This window comes from Camelina sativa, chromosome 5 (assembly GCF_000633955.1).
Source record: "Camelina sativa cultivar DH55 chromosome 5, Cs, whole genome shotgun sequence".
NCBI classification, from domain to species: domain Eukaryota; kingdom Viridiplantae; phylum Streptophyta; class Magnoliopsida; order Brassicales; family Brassicaceae; genus Camelina; species Camelina sativa.
The window spans coordinates 9065284-9086375 of NC_025689.1; the positions used below are offsets into that span (position 1 = coordinate 9065284).

The 21092-nt window shown below is 39.2% G+C and overlaps 2 protein-coding genes across 2 annotated transcripts in view; both read right to left on the reverse strand.

Moving 5' to 3' along the window:
• Positions 13879 to 14550, reverse strand: LOC109132826. The gene has a single exon (XM_019245245.1). The coding sequence runs from the start codon at positions 14548 to 14550 to the stop codon at positions 13879 to 13881; it is 672 nt and encodes a 223-aa protein (XP_019100790.1).
• LOC109132827 overlaps positions 19573 to 21092 on the reverse strand; it is a 4041-nt gene continuing 2521 nt past the window's right edge. The window contains exons 2-5 of the mRNA XM_019245246.1: positions 20853 to 20910; positions 20270 to 20290; positions 19978 to 20138; positions 19573 to 19831 (exon numbers count right to left, since the gene is read on the reverse strand). Of these exons, the coding sequence (XP_019100791.1) occupies positions 19674 to 19831; positions 19978 to 20138; positions 20270 to 20290; positions 20853 to 20910 (398 nt within the window). The 3' untranslated portion in view covers positions 19573 to 19673. The remainder of the gene's footprint in view (positions 19832 to 19977; positions 20139 to 20269; positions 20291 to 20852; positions 20911 to 21092) is intronic.

Consider the following 21092-nt stretch of genomic DNA (forward strand, 5'->3'; position numbering starts at 1 on the left):
ATGAAAGTTGGTATTCGTTTAATCAATAAAGCATTAAGGTCATAAGGTTCATGGCATAATAATTGTTTTAGAAACGATTTTACATATATTTGAAGTTTCTAAATTTCACCTGATTTGTTTTTACAATAATTCATTTTACTAAGTTCATACACTTCCATAGTTACGGGACGAGACAAGATGGGACGGATTTCCCAGGATGGGACGGATTTTGCGTTCCAAAATATATATGTCTTGATTATATACGTAAAATAATGAGAACTAAAGCTGAATCCAAATCCAATTTTACACCTTAACCAAATTGTTAAAAATATTTGGATTAGTTTATAAAATATACAAGTAGCATCATTTGATATTTTCATAAAATTGTATTACTAATAAACATAAAAAATCATAACTTACAAATTATAAAACATTTGACCCGCGGTGTACCGCGGGTTCGAACCTAGTATATATGTAAAAATATAGACGTTGAGAATTAAGGCTCAATATGAAAAGCGTATTTTCTCAAATCAAAATACTACTATTTCCGCTTATATAACTTTTTCACAACATTACTATTCATAAAGTTACTAAAATACATTATTTTGGTTCATGTTGAGTTTTTTAGATTTTTTTTATGGTTTGATTTTAAAAAAAACTATTTCTACTTTTTAAAAAACATTTATTAAGGGTTGTCTCAATTTTTACTTAAAATAAAACAAATGCGTAACAAAGAAAAAAAAACAGAGACCAAAAAAAAAAAAACACTTAGCTTTTGTTGACAAAAAAAACACTTAGCTTCATCAGAAAGAGAGAGAAGGAGAAGAAGATTTTTTGTTGTTGTTGTTGTTGTAATGTTTAAGGTAAGGAAAACTTTATGTTTTGTTTTGGTGCCAAGTTCTTTTTGGAGTAAGAGAATTGAGATATGAGGATGAGGGAATGTCCAATTTTTTTTATTTTTTTTTTCTGAATTAGCTTCTCTCTGTTTCTCGCGAATATGGAAATTGGGTTGTTGATTAGGTTATGGGGGTTTTTTTTTCTCAGGGGACGTGGAGCTTGAGCAACAGACAAATCTATTCCATGTTTAGGGATTTCGAGGAGAGTAATGAGATTCAGGGATTTTGTGGTAAATAACGATCTCAGTTTCGATTCCTTTTGGTGCTATGTATTTGAATTTAGGACGAATATTGTGCTTTTATGAACTGACTATTGGAGCTTGAAAGTAATCTATTATATCACTAATTCTAATAGGAAAACTATATACTAAGTTACTAATTTCAATAGGAAAATATGTGCAATTAATAAGGAAAATATTTACAATTTAATTGTAATTATTATTTATTATAATCATATAGTAAAAATAAATTTATACATAAAAATGATTAAAGTATGAAAATGTTTAATGTGTTAAAATTAGTGATTAACATAATGTAGAAAAAAAGATAATCAAAATAAGAAATTCATGTAATTTTATTAAGTTTTTTAATCGGTGAATGATTTGATAGCGTATTCAATATTATGTTATTATATAAATCTTGGTTATCAAAGTTAGTAACTCATGTGATCACGACAAGTGTCAATTTAACAATTAAAGATTTTTTCATGTGTTATACAAAAACTTTGTTTTAACATATTTGTAAATTATAAGAAACTAAAATTTAAACGATTTAATAAATATAAAAAGATAGCTCATATATGTATATAAAAATAATATTAATATTAATTTAAATTACTAATTCTATAAGCAAAAGAATTAAGAAAATTATACAATTAATTACTATAATACCATAATTAAATAAATTATAGTGTCAATTATTAATCCTAAAAGAAAAAAGGATTGTAGATACTCACCTTTACATAAACAAATAATTTTCTCATAATAACCTCTTTGAATTTTTGATTAATTTATGATAATGTTGGACACGTAGTAAAACTATTACTTATGAGATTACAAAATATGAAATAAATATATTTAAGAGATTGTTACTTTTTCAAATATGAGATAAAATTAGTTTTCAGTTTTTTTTTGAGAATTATGTTTTATTAATTTTTAGTTTTTATAAAATATTAAGTAAGGCATAAATTTGATACAATGCACATTTTTTTTATATGAAAATTATAAATGTTACTCATTGGGATTGAGTGCATAGAATTATAATCTAATTTTATTATCATGTAATAATATATAAAAAATTGTATTGCAAGATGGAATGTGTGAACTCTAAATCCGGTATTTTTAAAAAATCAAATGAAATAAAATTAATATTTTGAATACAACTTAAAATTTTACATATTTTTCTTATATCCGCGTTAATAAGCAGGCCTAATCTAGTTAGATTTACTATTTTTGCAGTACCTCTTAAATTTAAATGTAGCCGTAAAAAAAAAACAAGATTTCAATTTTGGTAAAAATTAACATGTCTACCGACATGAATAAGTACGTGTGTGGATAATGAATATCTATAAGTGGCAGAAAAATGAGCGAGTGGGATCAACTGGCTAGTAGAGATTGTAATCAGTGAGAGTGCTAATTCAGGTTGGCCATCTCTTCGATGCTTTTGTGCTCCATGTTCAGTCCATGGGTGTATATGTTTTTCTCTCCTTGTGAAATGACTACTAACTGAGCTATACTTTCCTCGTTCTCTGTTTGTCTGCTCACTAGCTCCCAGGCCTGTACAACATTTACAAGGACTTGGGTGTTGTGAAATCTTTCCAGAATATTCTTGACGATATATTCTTGACATTTACAAGGGGAAAAGGCTGCATCCAATCATCGTCATCGCTTATCGATGGCACTGATGACTCTTATAGTATTTAAAATTCATTCGTTTAATTAGCTTTATGCTGAGAAAGATTCAAATTCTCTTTAATGCAACTTGGGTCTAGGATAAGAAGATACTTCTCTTTTTCACTTTCTTGTGTCCTTTCTCGAGAAAGCTGAAAGATTTTTCTTTATTTTTCTATTTTCTTGGCTCTCTCATCATAGTTTGATTTAATTAGAGTTTTTTTATTTGTATTTTAATGCAGATCACAGTGGAGGTTTACTTGATTTCTGATATTATAATTGCAATAATGATGATTTTGATGTCTTTCAAGGTAAGAAAGAAATTAATATTATTTGTGTTTTTGGCAATTTTAATATGTATCATATTAATCTTTCAACTGTGTGTAGGGATCACCATTGGGAATGACAATAATATGTGATTTGGTATAACCATTGGCTTCATATTTTTACTTATTTTAGATGGTATAATTTTTCTTTAATTTTTTTTTCTTTCTCATATATATATTTTTTTCTAATTTATTGAATATATTGTTTTCTAATTTATTGAATATTATTATTTGCAATTGCTTCTATGGTGACATTTTTTGTGGAGGTTTCGTTTTCAAATATAATAATTCTTTGATGATTTATCGATGACACTGATGACTCTTATGGTATTTAAAATTCATTCTTTTAATTAGCTTTATGCTGAGAAAGATTCAAATTCTCTTTAATGCAACTAGGGTCTAGGATAAGAAGATACTTCTCTTTTTCACTTTCTTGTGTCTTTTCTCGAGAAAGCTGAATGATTTTTCTTTATTTATCTATTTTCTTGACTCTCTCATCATAGTTTGATTTAATTAGTTTTTTTTTTTTTGTGTTTTAAAGCATATCATAATGGTGGTTTACTTGATTTCTGATATTATAATTGTGATAATGATGATTTTGATGTCTTTCAAGGTAAGGAAGAAATTAATATTATTTGTGCTTTTGGCAATTATATTTTTTTTGTCAATTTTAATATGTATCATATTAATCTTTCAAATGTGTGTAGGGATCACCATTGGGAATGTCAATAATATGTGATTTGGTGGAACCATGGACTTCATTATTTTTACTTATTTTAGATGGTATAATTTTTTATTTTTTGTTTCTTTCTCATATATATTTTGTTTTCTAATTTATTGAATATATTATTTTCTAATTTATTGAATATTATTATTTGCAATTGCTTCTGTGGTGACTTTTTTGTGGAGGTTTTGTTTTCAAAAATAATAAGTCTCTGGTGACTTATCAATGGCCCTGATGACTATTATGGTATTTAAAATTCATTCGTTTAATTAGCTTTATGCCGAGAAAGATTCAAATTCTCTTCATTGCAACTTTGGTCTACGAATAAGGCCTTAAATGGTGATCGAAAAGCGGGACTTTTTGTGAAAAAGGAAAATCCGCATTTATTACATCATTCATATAATTTACACTAATTTGCAGTTTTGTAAAAAAAGAAAAAGCAAAAACCGCATTAATTTTTTGTTCTGTCTTGTTAAATGAAAAATGCCACGCTAATAAATTTTTCCCAGATAAAGTGCTTATCACCATAAATCCGCTTTCCTTTTTTTTAAATTATAAATGATCCATTAATGTTTATCCAAATTTGTGTTAAAAGAAGGTTTATGGTACTAATATATTGTTTTAAGTATAAAAAATATGCTTATGCAATAAATAATTATGTTACAAATAACAAAATAAATAAGAATAATTTACATATGTTGTACATACCAAAAAGTTAATAAATTATAAATATTTATATTTTAGTTTTGCATAAAAATATGTACATAAAAGTTAAATTTTAGTTTAAATAAATTTTATTATTTTTAATCATCACAAATTAAACTAATAATGTATAACTAACTAAATTTTTTTTTTTTAAAGAAATTATTGTTTCTTCTAGAACAAATTTATGTTTAAAACATTGTATTTCTTCACTATTTTAATGAACACAAATTTACATGATTAAAAGAATTTTTGGTTTTTAAAGTTTATAAATAATAGATGAAATTACTATTTCATTGACAATAAAGAAAAAAATTTAATTGATGATATATTTGCTTATAATGTTATTTATAATATCTATTTATAATATTATAATTATATTAGTTATGAATAAAATAATATGAAATCCGCACCGCAAATCGTTTTTTCACCAATCAAACATTAGTTTGTAATGCATATTTTGCATTAACCGCACATGTCCCGCAAATACTTTTGTCCCGCACGTACTGCAGTTCAACTGTACCGCACTATCAAATAGTTTGTCCCGCACAACCAAATCCGTTGTTACCATTCGACCCCTAAGGCTACATATAAAAATTGAAAAGCGTATTTTCGCAAAACAAACTACAGTTCGCTTATATAACTTTGTTTCCACAACGTCACTATTCATAAAGTTTATAAAAATACGATATTTAGGCTCTCTCTTTCTCAAAAAACTTCAATTTGTCATCTTTCTCTTTTTGATTGATGGCACTAATGACTTTTATGGTATTTAAAATTCATTCGTTTAATTAGCTTTATGCTGAGAAAGATTCAAATTCTCTTTAATGCAAATTGGTAAGATATTTCTGTTTTTCTATTTCTTGTTTCCTTTCTCGAGAAAGCTGAAGGATTTTTCTTTATTTATCTATTTTCTTGATTCTCTCATCATAGTTTGATTTAATTAGTGTTTTTTTTGTGTTTCAATGTAGATCATAGTGGTGGTTTACTTGATTACTGATATTATAATTGCGATAATGATGATTTTGATGTTTCTCAAGGTAAGGAAAAAATTAATATTATTTGTGCTTTTGGCAAATCACATAGGGATCACCACTGGGAATGGCAATAATATGTGATTTGGTGGAACCATTGGCTTTATTATTTTCACTTATTTTAGATGGTATAATTTTTCTTTAATTTTTTTTTTGTTTCTTTCTCATATATATTTTGTTTTCTAATTTATTGAATATATTGTTTTCTAATTTATTGAATATTATTAATTGCAATTGCTTCTATGGTGACATTTTTTGTGGAGGTTTTGTTTTCAAAAATAATAAGTCTCTGGTGACTTATCAATGGCCCTGATGACTCTTATGGTATTTAAAATTCATTCGTTTAATTAGCTTTATGCCGAGAAAGATTCAAATTCTCTTTAATGCAACTTTGTTCTAGGAATAAGGCCTTGAATGGTGATCGAAAAGCGGGGAGTTTTTGTGAAAAAGGAAAATCCGCATTTATTACATCATCAATATAATTTATACTAATTTGCGGTTTTGTTAAAAAAGAAAAAGCAAAATCAGCATTAAATTTTTGTTCTGTCTTGTTAAATGAAAAATGCCTCGCTAATAATTTTTTCCCAGATAAAGCGCGTATCACCATAAATCCGCTTTTCTTTTTATATAAAATTATAAATGATCCATTAATATTTATCCAAATTTGCATTAAAAGAAGGTTTATGTTACTAATATATTGTTTTAAGTATAAAAAAAGATGCTTATGCAATAAATAATTATATTACAAATAGCAAAATAAAGAAGAATAATTTACATATGTTGTAAATACCAAAAAGTAAATAAATTATAAATATTTATATTTTAGTTGTGCATAAAAATATGTACATAAAAGTTAAATTTTAGTTTAAATAAATTTGATTATTTTTTTATCATTACAAATTTAACCAATAATGTATAATTAACTAATTTTTTTTTTAAAAGAAATTATTGTTTCTTCTAGATTAAATTTATGTTTAAAACATTGTATTTCTTCACTATTTTAATGAACACAAATTTACATGATTAAAAGAATTTCTGGTTTTTAAAGTTTATAAATAATAGATGAAATTACTATTTCATTGACAATAAAAAACAATTTAATTGATGTTATATTTGCTTATAATGTTATTTATAATATGAATTTATAATATTATAATTATATTAGTTATGAGCAAAATAATATGAAATCCACACCGCAAATCGTTTTTTCACCAATCAAACATTATTTTGTACCACATATTTTGCATTAACCGCATTTGTCCCGTAAATACTTTTGTCCTGCACGTACTGCAGTTCAACTGTACCACACTATCAAATCGTTTGTCCTGCAAAACCAAATCTATTGTTACCATTCAAACCTTAAGGCTTCATATGAAAATCGAAAAGCATATTTTCGCAAATCAAACTACAGTCCGCTTATATAACTTTGTTTCCACAACGTCACTATTCATAAAGTTTATAAAAATACGATATTTTGGCTCTCTCTCTCTCTCTCTCAAAAAGCTTCAATTTGTCATCTTTCTCTTTTTGATCGTAATGGGGAGAAGAAGACAAGGGGAAAAGGCTGCACCCAATCATCATCATCGCTTATCGATGGCACTGATGACTCTTATAGTATTTAAAATTCATTCGTTTAATTAGCTTTATGCTGAGAAAGATTTAAATTCTCTTTAATGCAACTTGGATCTAGGATAAGAATATACTTCTCTTTTTCATTTTCTTGTGTCCTTTTTCGAGAAAGCTGAAGGGTTTTTTTTATTTATTTATCTATTTTCTTGACTCTCTCATCATAGTTTGATTTAATTAGGATTTTTTTTTGTGTTTTAATGCAGATGGGGGTTTACTTGATTTTTGATATTATAATTGCGATAACGATGATTTTGATGTCTTTCAAGGTAAGGAAGAAATTAATATTATTTGTGTCTTGGCAATTATATTTTTTTTTTGTCAATTTTAATATGTATCATATTAATCTTTCAAATGTGTGTAGGGATCACTATTGGGAATGTCAATAATATGTGATTTGGTGGAACCATGGACTTCATTATTTTTACTTATTTTAGATGGTATAATTTTTTATTTTTTGTTTCTTTCTCATATATATTTTGTTTTCTAATTTATTGAATATATTATTTTCTAATTTATTGAATATTATTATTTGCAATTGCTTCTGTGGTGACCTTTTTTTGTGGAGGCTTTGTTTTCAAAAATAATAAGTCTCTGGTGACTTATCAATGGCCCTGATGACTCTTATGGTATTTAAAATTCATTCGTTTAATTAGCTTTATGCCGAGAAAGATTCAAATTCTCTTTAATGCAACTTTTGTCTAGGAATAAGGCCTTGAATGGTGATTAGAAAAGCGGGACGTTTTTGTGAAAAAAGGAAAATCCGCATTTGAAACGATCCGACCCTTTTTTTTGAAATAATAAATAATAAATAAACTACAACTAGTGGCCACATATCCACTAGCCACCTAACCACAATCACAACCAACAGCCGGAAATAAACAATACCAACAACCAAATAATTATCCAATAATAACCAATAATATTCCAACAAATTATAACATAAGCAATATCCAAAGTTCAACCAACAAATATCATAGAACCAGCAACCTACAAATGTTTCTAATGACTCAACTCTAGCAATCTAGCAATGTCAGACAACAACCAATCGAGTCCCTAGAACATCCTCCTCTTCATTGCCTTGATTCCACGATCACACTTTGCCTTTACCTCCACCACAAATACAAATTGCAATGCATGAGTATTTTATAAACACTCAGTAAGGCAATCCTCCCATCTACTGGGCTATACACACAAGCAATAGAGACATCTCTAACCATCAACTAACAATCAACAATCAACAATAACAAACCAGGACTCTGCACCGACCGACACCAACATGCATCGACCGACACCAAATGGGGATGCATCGACCGACACAAGGTTGCATCGACCAATGCTAGATGCACTTGCATCGATCGACACTCGCACTGCATCGACCAACGCATGCTCTACATAACACGAAAACCCTAAGTTTTACACACCGTCCTCGCACCTGCATCGACCGATGCAATACCGAGCATCGTGTTTTTCCCCGAAGCTTCTCGCCGGATCTTCGTTCCTACAACCACAAAAATCGATCCCAAGCCACAAGAAAGCTTCCTAACGTCCTAAATATCAATCTAACAAGCCTAACAACACATAACAAGCAAATCAGAGAGATCTCTAGCTTAGATAAGCCATGGTCATGCACTTACCTTTGCCAAGAAGATTCTCAACCTTTTAACAAGCAAAACAACGCTCCTAGGAAGCTCCTACAACGATCCCAGCTACAGATCTCTACAGGAACAGCCTCAAATCACCCAAAATCCTCAAAAACACTCAAGAACCTTTTCTCTCTTTTGTTTTCCCTCAAAAAGGGTCAATCTCGTCGAATGAGACAAAAACACGAGTTAAGGGTTTTCCCTAACCCAAAACGCAGCACTAAACTTAAAACTAGACCGAGAAAACCGAACATGCATCGACCGATGCGCCTGTTGCATCGACAGATGCACCCCTAAACCGGGAATTCGGTTCGCGGATGTTACAATTCTCCCCCACCAACATAGATTCGTCCTCGAATCTCGAACAACCATCAGCCAAGGACTCCCGTGCAACCGTCTCCACGGCCCGCACTCCTCCGACTGATCTACGAAAGGTTACCTCTAGGCGATAGACTCACGCTCCAGGCATTATTTTCTCTAGACTTTTGGACTTTCCTTGACTCATAGTCCTAAACCTTGAGTTTTTATTGACTCCTCATCAGACCTAAGTCTGCATGCCATAATGTTGGCTCCTCATCGGGCTTAAACCCGCATGCCATGATATATAAGGAAAAATCCAATACTCGTCTCTCCGGTTTCCACCCTACAGTGCGCCCCCGGATCGTCATCCGAAGTCGATATACCAACCATACTCCCAAGCCACAAAGTCTCAGAATATGGCAGTACTAGGTGAACCTAAGTCCCCCAAGAGTCGCGAGCAAACAATTCTGAACACGTCTGAGTCCTATCCCTATCCAGGTTTCCTTTCAGTGGCTCGCGTAAAACATCACAATGTTCTAGCAACCACATATCCCCTCACTGGAATACCTCATGACCACATAAGGATCATATACATGTCACAAGGCCAAACAAATGTCCTAAACAGGACCACCACAAAGGCCAAACAAATGTCCTAAATAAGACCGCCACCAAGGCCAAACAAATGTCCTCAACAGGACCGCCACCAAGCCAAACAAATGTCCTAAACAGGACCACCACCAACGCCAAACAAATGTCCTAAACAGGACCGCCACCAAGGCCAAACAAATGTCCTAAACAAGACCGTCACAAAGACCACTTGTCCCGAAGGACCGTAACAAAGACCATCTGTCCCGAAGGATCGTCACAAAGACCATCTGTCCCGAAGGACCGCCTAAACAGGCACTCTGGCTAAACAGCCCGCCATAAAGGCCAAGCATCAGGCTAAACAGCCTGCCACAAAGGACACACATTTGGCTAAACAGCCCGCCACAAAGGCCACACATCTGGGTAAACAGCCCACCACAAAGGCCACACAACAGGCTAAACAGCCCGCCACAAAGACCACACAATGTCTCAAAAGACTGTCACACACGGCACAATGACTCAAAAGTCCGCCACTAAGGCCACACAAGCCCCTCCAAGGCTCTCCACCACTAAAATGAACAAATTCTCATACAACTTTCCATTTTTAGCACTTTCCATTTTTGGAAATTTCTATTTCAGGAAACTTTCCTCAAAAACTCTGCCTCACGGAAACTTTGTACCCCGAGCACCACCTCATCTTGTTACTGAGTCGCACAACCAACCACCCCAAGCGACCAAGTAAACAAGAGAGATGGGCTGGAATACTCCATTCCCGCTCCAGCCACGAATTACAGATGGGACCAGGCTAAACAAGCTCAAGTCGCGGCTTGCTTCTCATACCACTTCTTAAACCTTGCCTTCATCCTCGCCTCAGGCTCCCAAGTCTGCTCCTCCACACCATCACAATCCCAAAAGGACTCTCATCAAAGGAATCTTCTTCTTCCGAAGTTTCTTGATCCTCCTCCCGAGAACCCTCAATGGTCTCGCCTCCAAAGTCATGTTAGGCTGAAGATCTTCAAGAATCTTAGCTAATAACCGATCATCCTCACGGAGACACTTCCACAACATAGAAATATGAAACACCTTGTGGAACGCACACATAACCTCAGGCATCTCCAGCCTGTATGCTACTGGTCCCACCCGCTCAATCACTGGCAATCCTACCACGAAATCCATCGTGATCATATACCACTTCCACTCAGGAATAGGTAGACTCTTCAGTAACCCGCCAGGAACCTGATGCTCAGCCTTCACTAACTGACACACATTGCACCTCGCGACCCAACTAGCTACATCCTTCTTCATCCCGACCCAATGAGAGTATCTCTTGAGGTCACGGTACACCTTAGTCGCTCCTAGATAAATAGAAAACTTACTCGCATGAGCCTCTCTCAGGAACTCCTGCCTCAACTCCTCATCCTTGGGCACACAAATCCGACCGTGCACGAAGATAGTACCATTATCTGAGACCTGATAATTTGAATCCACATCCTTTGAGGCATTAACCAGCCCCCAAATCCCTCTCCTGAGCCAACCGCACCCTACTCAGAAGATCTGTTCTATCAACCGCCTCCAAACCCAATGGTTCCTGAGACACCGCACACAAACTCAACGCACCGATCTCTCTTACCAGAGACTCCATCTCCTGCTCCTGAGCCGAAGCTACCCTCTTCCGACTCAGGGCATCTGCAACCGTGTTAGCCTTACCAGGGTGATAGGCTATCTCCAAATCATAATCTACCACCAGTTCCATCCACCGCCTCTGCCTCAAGTTCAGCTCGGGCTGAGTGAATATATACTTCAGGCTCTTATGATCTGTAAACACTTGTACCTTTACACCATAAAGATAAGATCTCCAAATCTTACGGGCAAAAACTACAGCAGCCATCTCCAAATCATGAGTAGGAAAGTTGCCCTCATGCTTCCGCAACTGCCGCGAAGCGTAGGCAATCACCTTCCCATGCTGCATCAACACACACCCCAAACCAACTCTAGATGCATAAGTATAAACCACATAGGGTTCTCCCTGCTCAGGCAAAGCCAACACTGGCGTAGTAGTCAACATCTCCTTAAGGCTTCCAAAACCCTCCTCACACTCCTGTGACCAAACAAAAGGAACATCCTTCCCTGTCAACTTAGTCATTGGGCGTGCCCTACTTGATCTCTATGGCATTCTGCGGTCTAGGCCAATCCCTGATAGCCTGAATCTTCTCCGGATCTACAGAAACCCCCTCTGCAGAAACAATGTGACCCAGAAAACCCATCTCACGCTGCCAAAAACTACACTTGCTTAGCTTAGCAAATAACTTATGCTCCTGCAGCTTCTCCAAAACTGCCCACAAATGCACTACATGCTCCTCAAGACTCTTAGAATATACCAGGATATCATCGATGAAAATGATGACAGACACATCAAGAAACTCCTGAACACGATGTTCATCAATCTCATAAACGCTGCTGGCGCGTTATTCAACCCAAAAGGAATCACCACAAACTCATAATGCCCATACCTCGTCCTGAAAGCCGTATTTCTTACGTCTGCCTCATCTATCGGTATCTGATGATAACCCGACGCCTGATCTACCTTGAAGAACCAAGTAGCACCCCTCAACTGATCCAACAACTCATCGATCGTAGGAAGAGCGTACTTGTTCTTCACAGTGACCCGGTTCAAACCCCAATAATAATTACATAACCGAAAACTCCCATCCTTCTTCTTCACAAACAACACCGGCGCTCCCCACGGTGATACACTAGGACGGATGAATCCCTTACTCAACAAATCCTCTAGCTGCTTCTTCAGCTCTGCAATCTCTGCTGGAGCCATTCTGTAAGGAGCCTTGGATAACGGTGTTGAAAGACCCCGACCCCGGCCATCTATGGCCGGAGAGGTTCTCTCGTCCCATTTTCTACTTAGTCAAGTTTTAGGGCCCATTTTTTAGACAAGGTTCATTCGCGCATTCTGAGTTTCGATATTTAGAGTATATATGATATAAATTTAGAGTAAAGTAAATATTCGATATTGCATTAATAATCAAAGGATTCGATACAACTTATGAGTTTGCATAATAAGCTAGTACAAGTTGTATAATCGATCCTAGCTACCCTTATCACCACCACTCATCTTCCTGGCCATGAGTCCCGCGCCTAAGCCTTTCCTTTCCCGCGATCACCCTCCTTTCCTGAAATCCAAGTAGGCATCAATAACTTTCCCTTAGGCCGTACAATGTCATGCAATGCACGCTAAGTTCTATACACTCGTCCAGTATGGCAGTTGACCGATAGAGAGTTATCCCGCGCATCAGTCCGGACGGTGTACCGAGGAATCTGTACCAATCCCACATCCAACCGCCGAGCCGTGTTTACTTTCCTCCGATCAAACCGTCCGTACTCGGACACCCCGGATGATATGCTGATCGGTACGGAGGTAGCATGCGCATCAGTTCGGTCGTTTCACGGTGAACCTTGCGGTTACCGATCCACTTACGAGCCGCACCCCCTTTCCTCCGACCAACTGGACCAACCAAAGTGTATACATGCTTATGCTCGATGATGCAACTACCCAATTCCCCAGATCCCTTAGAGACGGTATTTCACCGTACCTCCGTCGATCAAACCTTTCTCGGCCTTAGAAACCTTTTTCTAGATCTTTCTGTCGATTCGCACCGAGAGTTTCTGTGTATTTTTCCTGGTTTCCGTGTGACGAAAATTGTGCGTCTCGCCCTCTATATATAGGGTCTGGCCGAAGTCTAGGCCCGAAAAGGTGCCTATCGTCGAGACCCTTCGATGACACCCGTTTGATCGCACGCGTTCCATCGCACCGATTCGATCACCGAGTCCGGTAACCGTCCGCGAGCTCCCAGCTGGCTCACACATCGTCCACTGTCGAACAGCTGGCCGAGCTTGATCGAGCTCCTCGGCAGCTGGCCGAGCTGACCGTAGCTTGTCGACAGCTGATCGAACTGATCATAGCTGGTAGACAGCTGGTCAAGTTGACTGTAGCTGGCCGAGAACTACCGAGAGCTGTCGGCAGCTGACCGAGGGCTGTCCACAGCTGACCGATCCTTCTCCGATACTTTGCGTATTTTTCCTCAATGTCCGAGCTAACGAGTAGCTTTCTCTCGACTTGTCCGAGATCTCCCTTCCTTCTCGGACTAAGTCTCGGCCTACGATCCTATTCAGGATCGCGGGGGTTACAAGTCTCCCCCCCTTGAAAGGGATTCGTCCCCGAATCCGGATCAAGTTGATCTTCACCCATCTCCTTAAACCACTTAGGATAATCGGCCTTCATCTTGTTCTCGGTCTCCCAAGTAGCTTCTTCGCGTCCACCGCAGTTCCACAAGATTTTTACCATGTTAATCTTTTTCCTGCGCATCCCTTTTTCCATTCGATCAATGATCTGAATAGGTGTTGCTTCCACCGTCAAGTTTTCCTGCAACTCGGGTGGAACATCTACGACTACCTCGTCCGCTTCACTTAGGCATTTCCGTAGTTGAGATACATGGAAAACTTTGTGAAATGCGTCTAACTTCGGTGGTAATTCCAGTTTGTACGCCACCGCACCTACTCGTTCAATCACCTTATATGGACCAACGTACCTTGGGCTCAACTTTTTCCTCTTAGTAAACCGCCCTTTTCCCTTATAGGTCATTGCCTTAAGATACACTAGGTCGCCCACTTCAAATTCCAACTCCTTCCGACGTTTGATCCCATAACTCTTCTGTCGGTCTTGGGCCTCCTTCATCTTAATTTTCAAGAATTTCAACTTCTCGGCCGTCTCGTCCACAATCTCGGGTCCGAACAGCGTCCGTTCCCAACCGGCGTCCAGCACAATGGCGTCCGACATGCTCGGCCATATAGCGGTTCATAAGGCGACATTCCGATACTAGCTTGGTAGCTATTGTTGTATGCAAATTCCACCAAGTTTAAGTACTTTTCCTAGCCTCCGCCCCAATCCAATACACAAGCTCGCAACATTTCCTCGAGTGTTTGAATTGTTCTCTCGGACTGCCCATCAGTTTGTGGGTGGTAGGCCGTACTTAGGTTCACCCTTGTCCCCAGCGCTTTTTGAAACGCTTTCCAGATCTGCGCGGTAAACCGCGTATCTCGGTCCGAGACGATGCTTACCGGTACTCCGTGCAACCAGACAATTTCCTCGATGTATTTTACCGCGATTACCGCGGCTCCATCCGTTTCTGCGATTGCTATAAAATGTGCGGATTTGGTCAGTGTATCCACCACGACCCATACCGCATCATGCTTCCGATTACTCATAGGCAAGCCGGTCACAAAGTCCATCGTCACATGATCCCATTTCCATTCCAGCATAGGCAGACTTTGGACTAGTCCGCTCGGTACCTGATGCTCGGCCTTGACGATTTGACAGGTTTTACACTTAGCAACCCACGCGGCAACATCTCTTTTCATTCCTTTCCAGTGGTAGTATCTTTTCAGATCGCGATACATCTTGGTCGAACCAGGGTGGATCGAGAACTTAGACTGGTGCACCTCCCTTAGGATTTCCTCCCTCAATTCCTTATTTTGCGGCACACATACTCGTCCATTCACCACAATGGTACCGTTGTTCGATGTTTGGAACTCGGTCCTATTATTTTCTGCCCAACCCTTAAGTTCCTCGTCCTTTTCCTGAGCCAATCGAATTCTACCAAGTAGATCCGCTTGATCGGCTGCTCCTAAGCCCAACGGCTCAACTTCTTTCGACAATGCATTCAAATGCAAAGTCCCCATCATGAATACCAACGCTTCCTGGTTCTTCTCTGCCTCTACATCGAAGCGTCTCCTACTCAAGGCATCCGCGACTTGATTTGCCTTTCCCGGATGATAGGCAATATCAAGGTCGTAGTCCGCGATAAACTCCATCCACCGTCTTTGCCTTAGATTTAACTCCGGCTGGGTGAATATGTATTTTAGGCTTTTGTGATCGGTGAAGATTTGAACTTTGGCTCCATAGAGATATGAACGCCAAATCTTCAACGCGAACACCACCGCGGCCATCTCTAAGTCGTGCGTCGGGTAATTCCCTTTGTGCTTACGCAATTGCCTAGACGCATAGGCGATCACGCTTCCCTTTTGCATTAGCACACAACCTAGCCCAGTTATAGAGGCATCGGTATAAATCATATACGGCTCGTCCGCCTCCGGCAACACCAGTACCGGGGCACTCGTGAGCATCGCCTTTAACTCCGAGAAAATCTTTTCGCAAGCTTCCGACCATTCGAACTTTGTATCTTTCCCCGTCAATCGTGTCATTGGCTGGGACATACTTGCAAAGACCTTGACAAATCTTTGGTAATACCCGGCCAATCTGAGAAAGCTCCTTATCTCGGTGGCATTCTTAGGACGCGGCCAGTCCTTGAGCGATTTGATCTTCTCCGGATCCACGGACACTCCTTTGTCTGAGACAATGTGTCCAAGGAATCTGACACTCTTTTGCCAAAATGAGCATTTGCTCAATTTCGCGAACAGCTTTTGCTCCCTTAACCGCTCCAAGACTGCCCTCAAGTGATTTTGGTGAGAGGTTGCTCCCTTAACCGCTCCAACTTGAAAGACCCCGACCCCGGCCATCTATGGCCGGAGAGGTTCTCTCGTCCCATTTTCTACTTAGTCAAGTTTTAAGGCCCATTCTTTAGACAAGGTTCATTCACGCATTCTGAGATTCGATATTTAGAGTCTATATGATATAAATTTAGAGTAAAGTAAATATTCGATATTGCATTAATAATCAAAGGATTCGATACAACTTATGAGTTTGCATAATAAGCTAGTACAAGTAGTATAATCGATCCTAGCTACCCTTATCACCACCACTCATCTTCCTGGCCATGAGTCCCGCGCCTAAGCCTTTCCTTTCCTGAGATCACCCTCCTTTCCTGAAATCCAAGTAGGCATCAATAACTTTCCCTTAGGCCGTACAATGTCATGCAATGCACGCTAATTTCTATACACTCGTCCAGTACGGCAGTTGAGCGATAGAGAGTTATCCCGCGCATCAGTCCGGACGGTGTACCGAGGAATCTGTACTGATCCCACGTCCAACCACCAAGCCGCGTTTACTTTTCTCCGATCGAACCGTCCGTACTCAGACACCCCGGATGATACGCTGATCGGTAGGGAGGTAGCATTCGCATCAGTTCGGTCGTTTCACGGTGAACCTTGCGGTTACCGATCCACTTCCGAGCCGCACCCCCTTTCCTCCGACCAACTAGACCAACCGAAACGTATACATGCTTATGCTCGATGATGCAACTACCCAATTCCCCAGATCCCTTAGAGACGGTATTTCACCGTACCTCCATCGATCAAACCTTTCTCGGCCTTAGAAACCTTTTTCTCGATCTTTCTCTCGATTTGCACCGAGAGTTTCTGTGTATTTTTCCTGGTTTCCGTGTGTCAAAAATTGTGCGTCTCGCCCTCTATATATAGGGTCTGGCCGAAGTCTAGGCCCGAAAAGGTGCCTATCGTCGAGACCCTTCGATCACACCCGTTTGATCGCACGCGTTCCATCGCACCGATTCGGTCACCGAGTCCGGTAACCGTCCGCGAACTCCCAGCTGGCTCACACATTGTCCATTGTCGAACAGCTGGCCGAGCTTGATCGAGCTCCTCGGCAGCTGGCCGAGCTGACCGTAGCTTGTCGACAGCTGATAGAACTGAACATAGCTGGTCGACAGCTGGTTGGGCTGACCGTAGCTGGCCGAGAACTACCGAAAGCTGTCGGCAGCTGACCGAGAGCTGTCCAAAGCTGACCGATCCTTCTCCGATACTTTGCGCATTTTTCCTCAATGTCCGAGCTAACGAGTAGCTTTCTCTCGACTTGTCTGAGATCTCCCTTCCTTCTCGGACTAAGTCTCGGCCTACGATCCTATTCAGGATCGCGGGCATTACAGAAGTCGTCCCTGGTTCCAGTTCAATAGTAAAAGGATCCGACAGATGTGGTGGTAATCCCTGCAATGACTGAATCACATCCTCAAACTCCTCCACTACCGGAATACCGCTAACCGTAGACTTTCCCACTGACTCTGGCATAGATATAATAACCAAATAAGCCTCACGGTCCTTCTCGATCATCTTCCCAGCCTGAATGGCCGAGATCACGAGACTCCCCGAAGTCGGTCTAATCCCCTGAAAAACCAACTTCCCTTCTGGACGCTCAAGCTCCACTCTACCCTGATGGCAATCCAAATGCACCATATGCCGATGCAACCAATCCATCACGAGAATAACATCATACAACTCCACTGGACTGATAAGCAAATCCGCTGGCCACGACTCTCCCGTGATCTGAATATCAACTCCTCTAGCTAATCCAATAACTCTCAGGAACTTGCCTCCCGCAACTCTTACAACTCCTGTACGCTCCCCAGAATCTCCTCTGATTCCCGCGCTCTCTGCACACTCCGGAGTAATGAAGCTATGAAAAGCTCCAGAATCAAACATAACGTGGGACTTAAACCCACACACCAACAAGGTCCCTACACAAACCTCATGTTTTGAGAACCTAACACTTTATCACAGGAAAACATAAAATCTGAACCTACTGAAATTCACAAAGTTTAAGTACCAAAAATTATACCTGTGATCGCCCCGGCACTGGTTCCACCAGTCTCTGCAGTTGTGTAAACCCGTGGCGCCTGCTCAATCCGTGCCACCTGCTGCCCTCCCGGCTGCACCTGCTGCAACTTGGGACTAATGTGCCATGGCTCCCTGCAATGATAACATACACGAGCCGCTGTCGTCGGAGCACTCCTCTTGAGACAACTAGCAAACTTGTGATCCTTGCTCCCACACTTGAAGCAACTCGCACCACTCGACGTCTGTGTAGCCTCCCACCTCCTCTTGGTTCCCTGCACAGGCTTGCCGCCCCCACTAGAACCTCCATGATGCTGAGCCTTACTAGGCTGAACTGCTGAAGTAACCATCACTGACTGTGCCCGGATATCCTCCTCAATCTCTGCTGCAGTCTCAACCAGCTCTGCAAGCGTAGTATAACTGTTGGAAGTTGATTAATTGGTTAATCCTGCAAAAGAAGAAACAAAGAGAAAGGTGTGAGGATGAAGAGAAAAGAGATGCGTAAGCATCAAAGAAGAAAACGTCGAAGAGAAGAAGTGTTGGTCGTAGGAAGAAGAAGAAGAAGAAAGGAGAAAAAGGCCTTTGGGCCATAAAAGTGTTGAAGCCCAATGTTAATGGGTTTGTTTGTTTTAACTAATGTGTTTAGGTTAGAAGTAGTATTAGTATAAATATGTTGTATTGTTGTAAGAGACATGTATGTGAGATTAAAGAGAAAGAGGTTGTAGTGGCTAAACCTAATCTCTAAAAGATCCATCAAGAACAAGTAACAATGTAGACATACAAGAGAGATCTCTCTAATTGTTCTAGAGGGTTTGTGAGTGATAAACAAATCAAGAACAATGGAGAGATGAGATGAATCTAACCTCTAAAGAGAAGTGAGGTCAAGATTCCAACATGATATCAGAGCTGAAGATCCCTGGAGCCTGCAAGAAGAAGAAGGGGTTGAGGCCGAGAGGGAGAAAAGGCAGTCTAGGAAGAGACTGAAGAAGAAGGGAAAGTGAGGGGATGTGTTCGGACCTGAAGCTTGGTTAGACAAGACCAACGGATCCGAGAGTAAGGAGGAAGTGAGATGCGGCTAGAGAAGCTGCTCAATGGAATACCTGCAGCCAAGTGAGAGGCTGTGAGGGAGAAGAAGAAAGCTGCCGTAAGAGGAAACGGCAAAGAGAAAGAAGAGAAAGATGGAGCAGCTCATCACTGAGAGGTGAGCTGAGTGAAAGAGTAAAGATGGAGCAAACCTGAGACGGTGAAGCTCCACCACAGTTTAGGTCTGAGCCGGTGTCACAGAGAAGATGTCAAGAGCCTGCGACCTGAGAAAGGCATGAGAGGGACCTGTTCATTAGTGACAGATGAGCAGAGATGGAGCCTCCATGAAGTCGTTCATCACTGAGAGATGAACAGACCTGAAACAGAGAGGTGAAAGGTTAGGAGAAAACCTGAAACCTGAAACAAAAGAAGGAGAAGCAGCTCAAAGGCTGTGAAGAGAAAGAAACCCAGCATATTGTTCAAAGCAAAGCTTGTTGGGAGAGGAAGGAAGAAGCCTGCACAAGGAGAAGTGTAAGGCTGAGAAAGGAAAAAAAAATAAGAGAACAAAGAAGAGCAAACTGAAACTGTCAAAGAAGAAAAGAAGGAAAAGGATGTGGTGACAAGAGCACCATCAGCTACCACAAAGACTTTTACACCGTACCTTCAAGAGCACCCAAGAAGGCGAGGAGATCTCTGGAAGAAGCTGTGGAGATAGTGCGGATGTGAAGACAGAGTTGTGGGGTGATTTCTTTTCTTGTTCTGACATGGTTAAGTGAAGCTTGAAGATGCTTGGTGAAGTTGAGGATCCATGTGGTTCTCCAACTGAAACAAGAAGAGAAAAGAAGCCAAGGTTAGAGAAGCCAATAGTGGTGTAAGGAATCAAACAAACCAAATCGGGCAGAGCCGAGGTTGATGATTCAAGAAACCAAAGAAGGCTAAGGTTAGAGAAAAACCTTTGTGAAAAAAAAAAAAGGCTTGCAGCAGAAGAAGCTGAAGCAAAAGAGGAAGAGAGGCACCACATCAATGGTGTCAAAGAAGAGTGGGGCTGAAGTAGAGAAGAAGCTCAGTCACCAAGTGAAAGAAGCTGCAGCGATGGAAACAAATTCTCATGAGGTTAGTGTGAATAAAATCAAAGTTCAAAGATCAACAAGACTCAAATTCAAAAGAGATGGATTGAGAAAGAAGGTTGAGGCTGAGAACAAACTATGTGAAGCATCAAAACCAAGAGGGAGAATCTGTGGCTAGAGTTGAAATGAGAGAGGTATGCTTCAAGTTTGGAAAAGTTTTCCTTGGTTTATCGAGGTTGTGCTAGAGGTTAAGAAAATCAAAAAGACTGAGGTTAGAGAAAGCCTTAGGTGATGGTAAAAAGAACCAAACAGACTAAGGTTAACCAAGGTGATGATTCAGAAGATTAAACGCACAAGATGGTGATCGAAGAGGACACCAAATAGAACAAGAGTCTGAACAAGAGTCTCGCACAAGATGGTGATCTACAGGAGCTAGTGCTGGGTGTATAAGCACTGAGGAGAAGCTCACGGAAAAGCTTGATGGAGACTCGCAGTGACAGAGAGTAAGCACAAGGCTGAAGTGTTACCTGCAAGGAAAAGAAATTGGTCAAGGAATTGATCAAAGAGATTCAAAGGAGAATGCGAAGAAAATATGTCAAAGAGTTGACAAAGAAATTCGCAAGAGAAAAGCTGGATCAATGGAGATTCAGGTCAAGAGGGAGAAGAGCTAGCTTGGTAATGAGCTATGTTGACATTGTGAAAGAGGAAC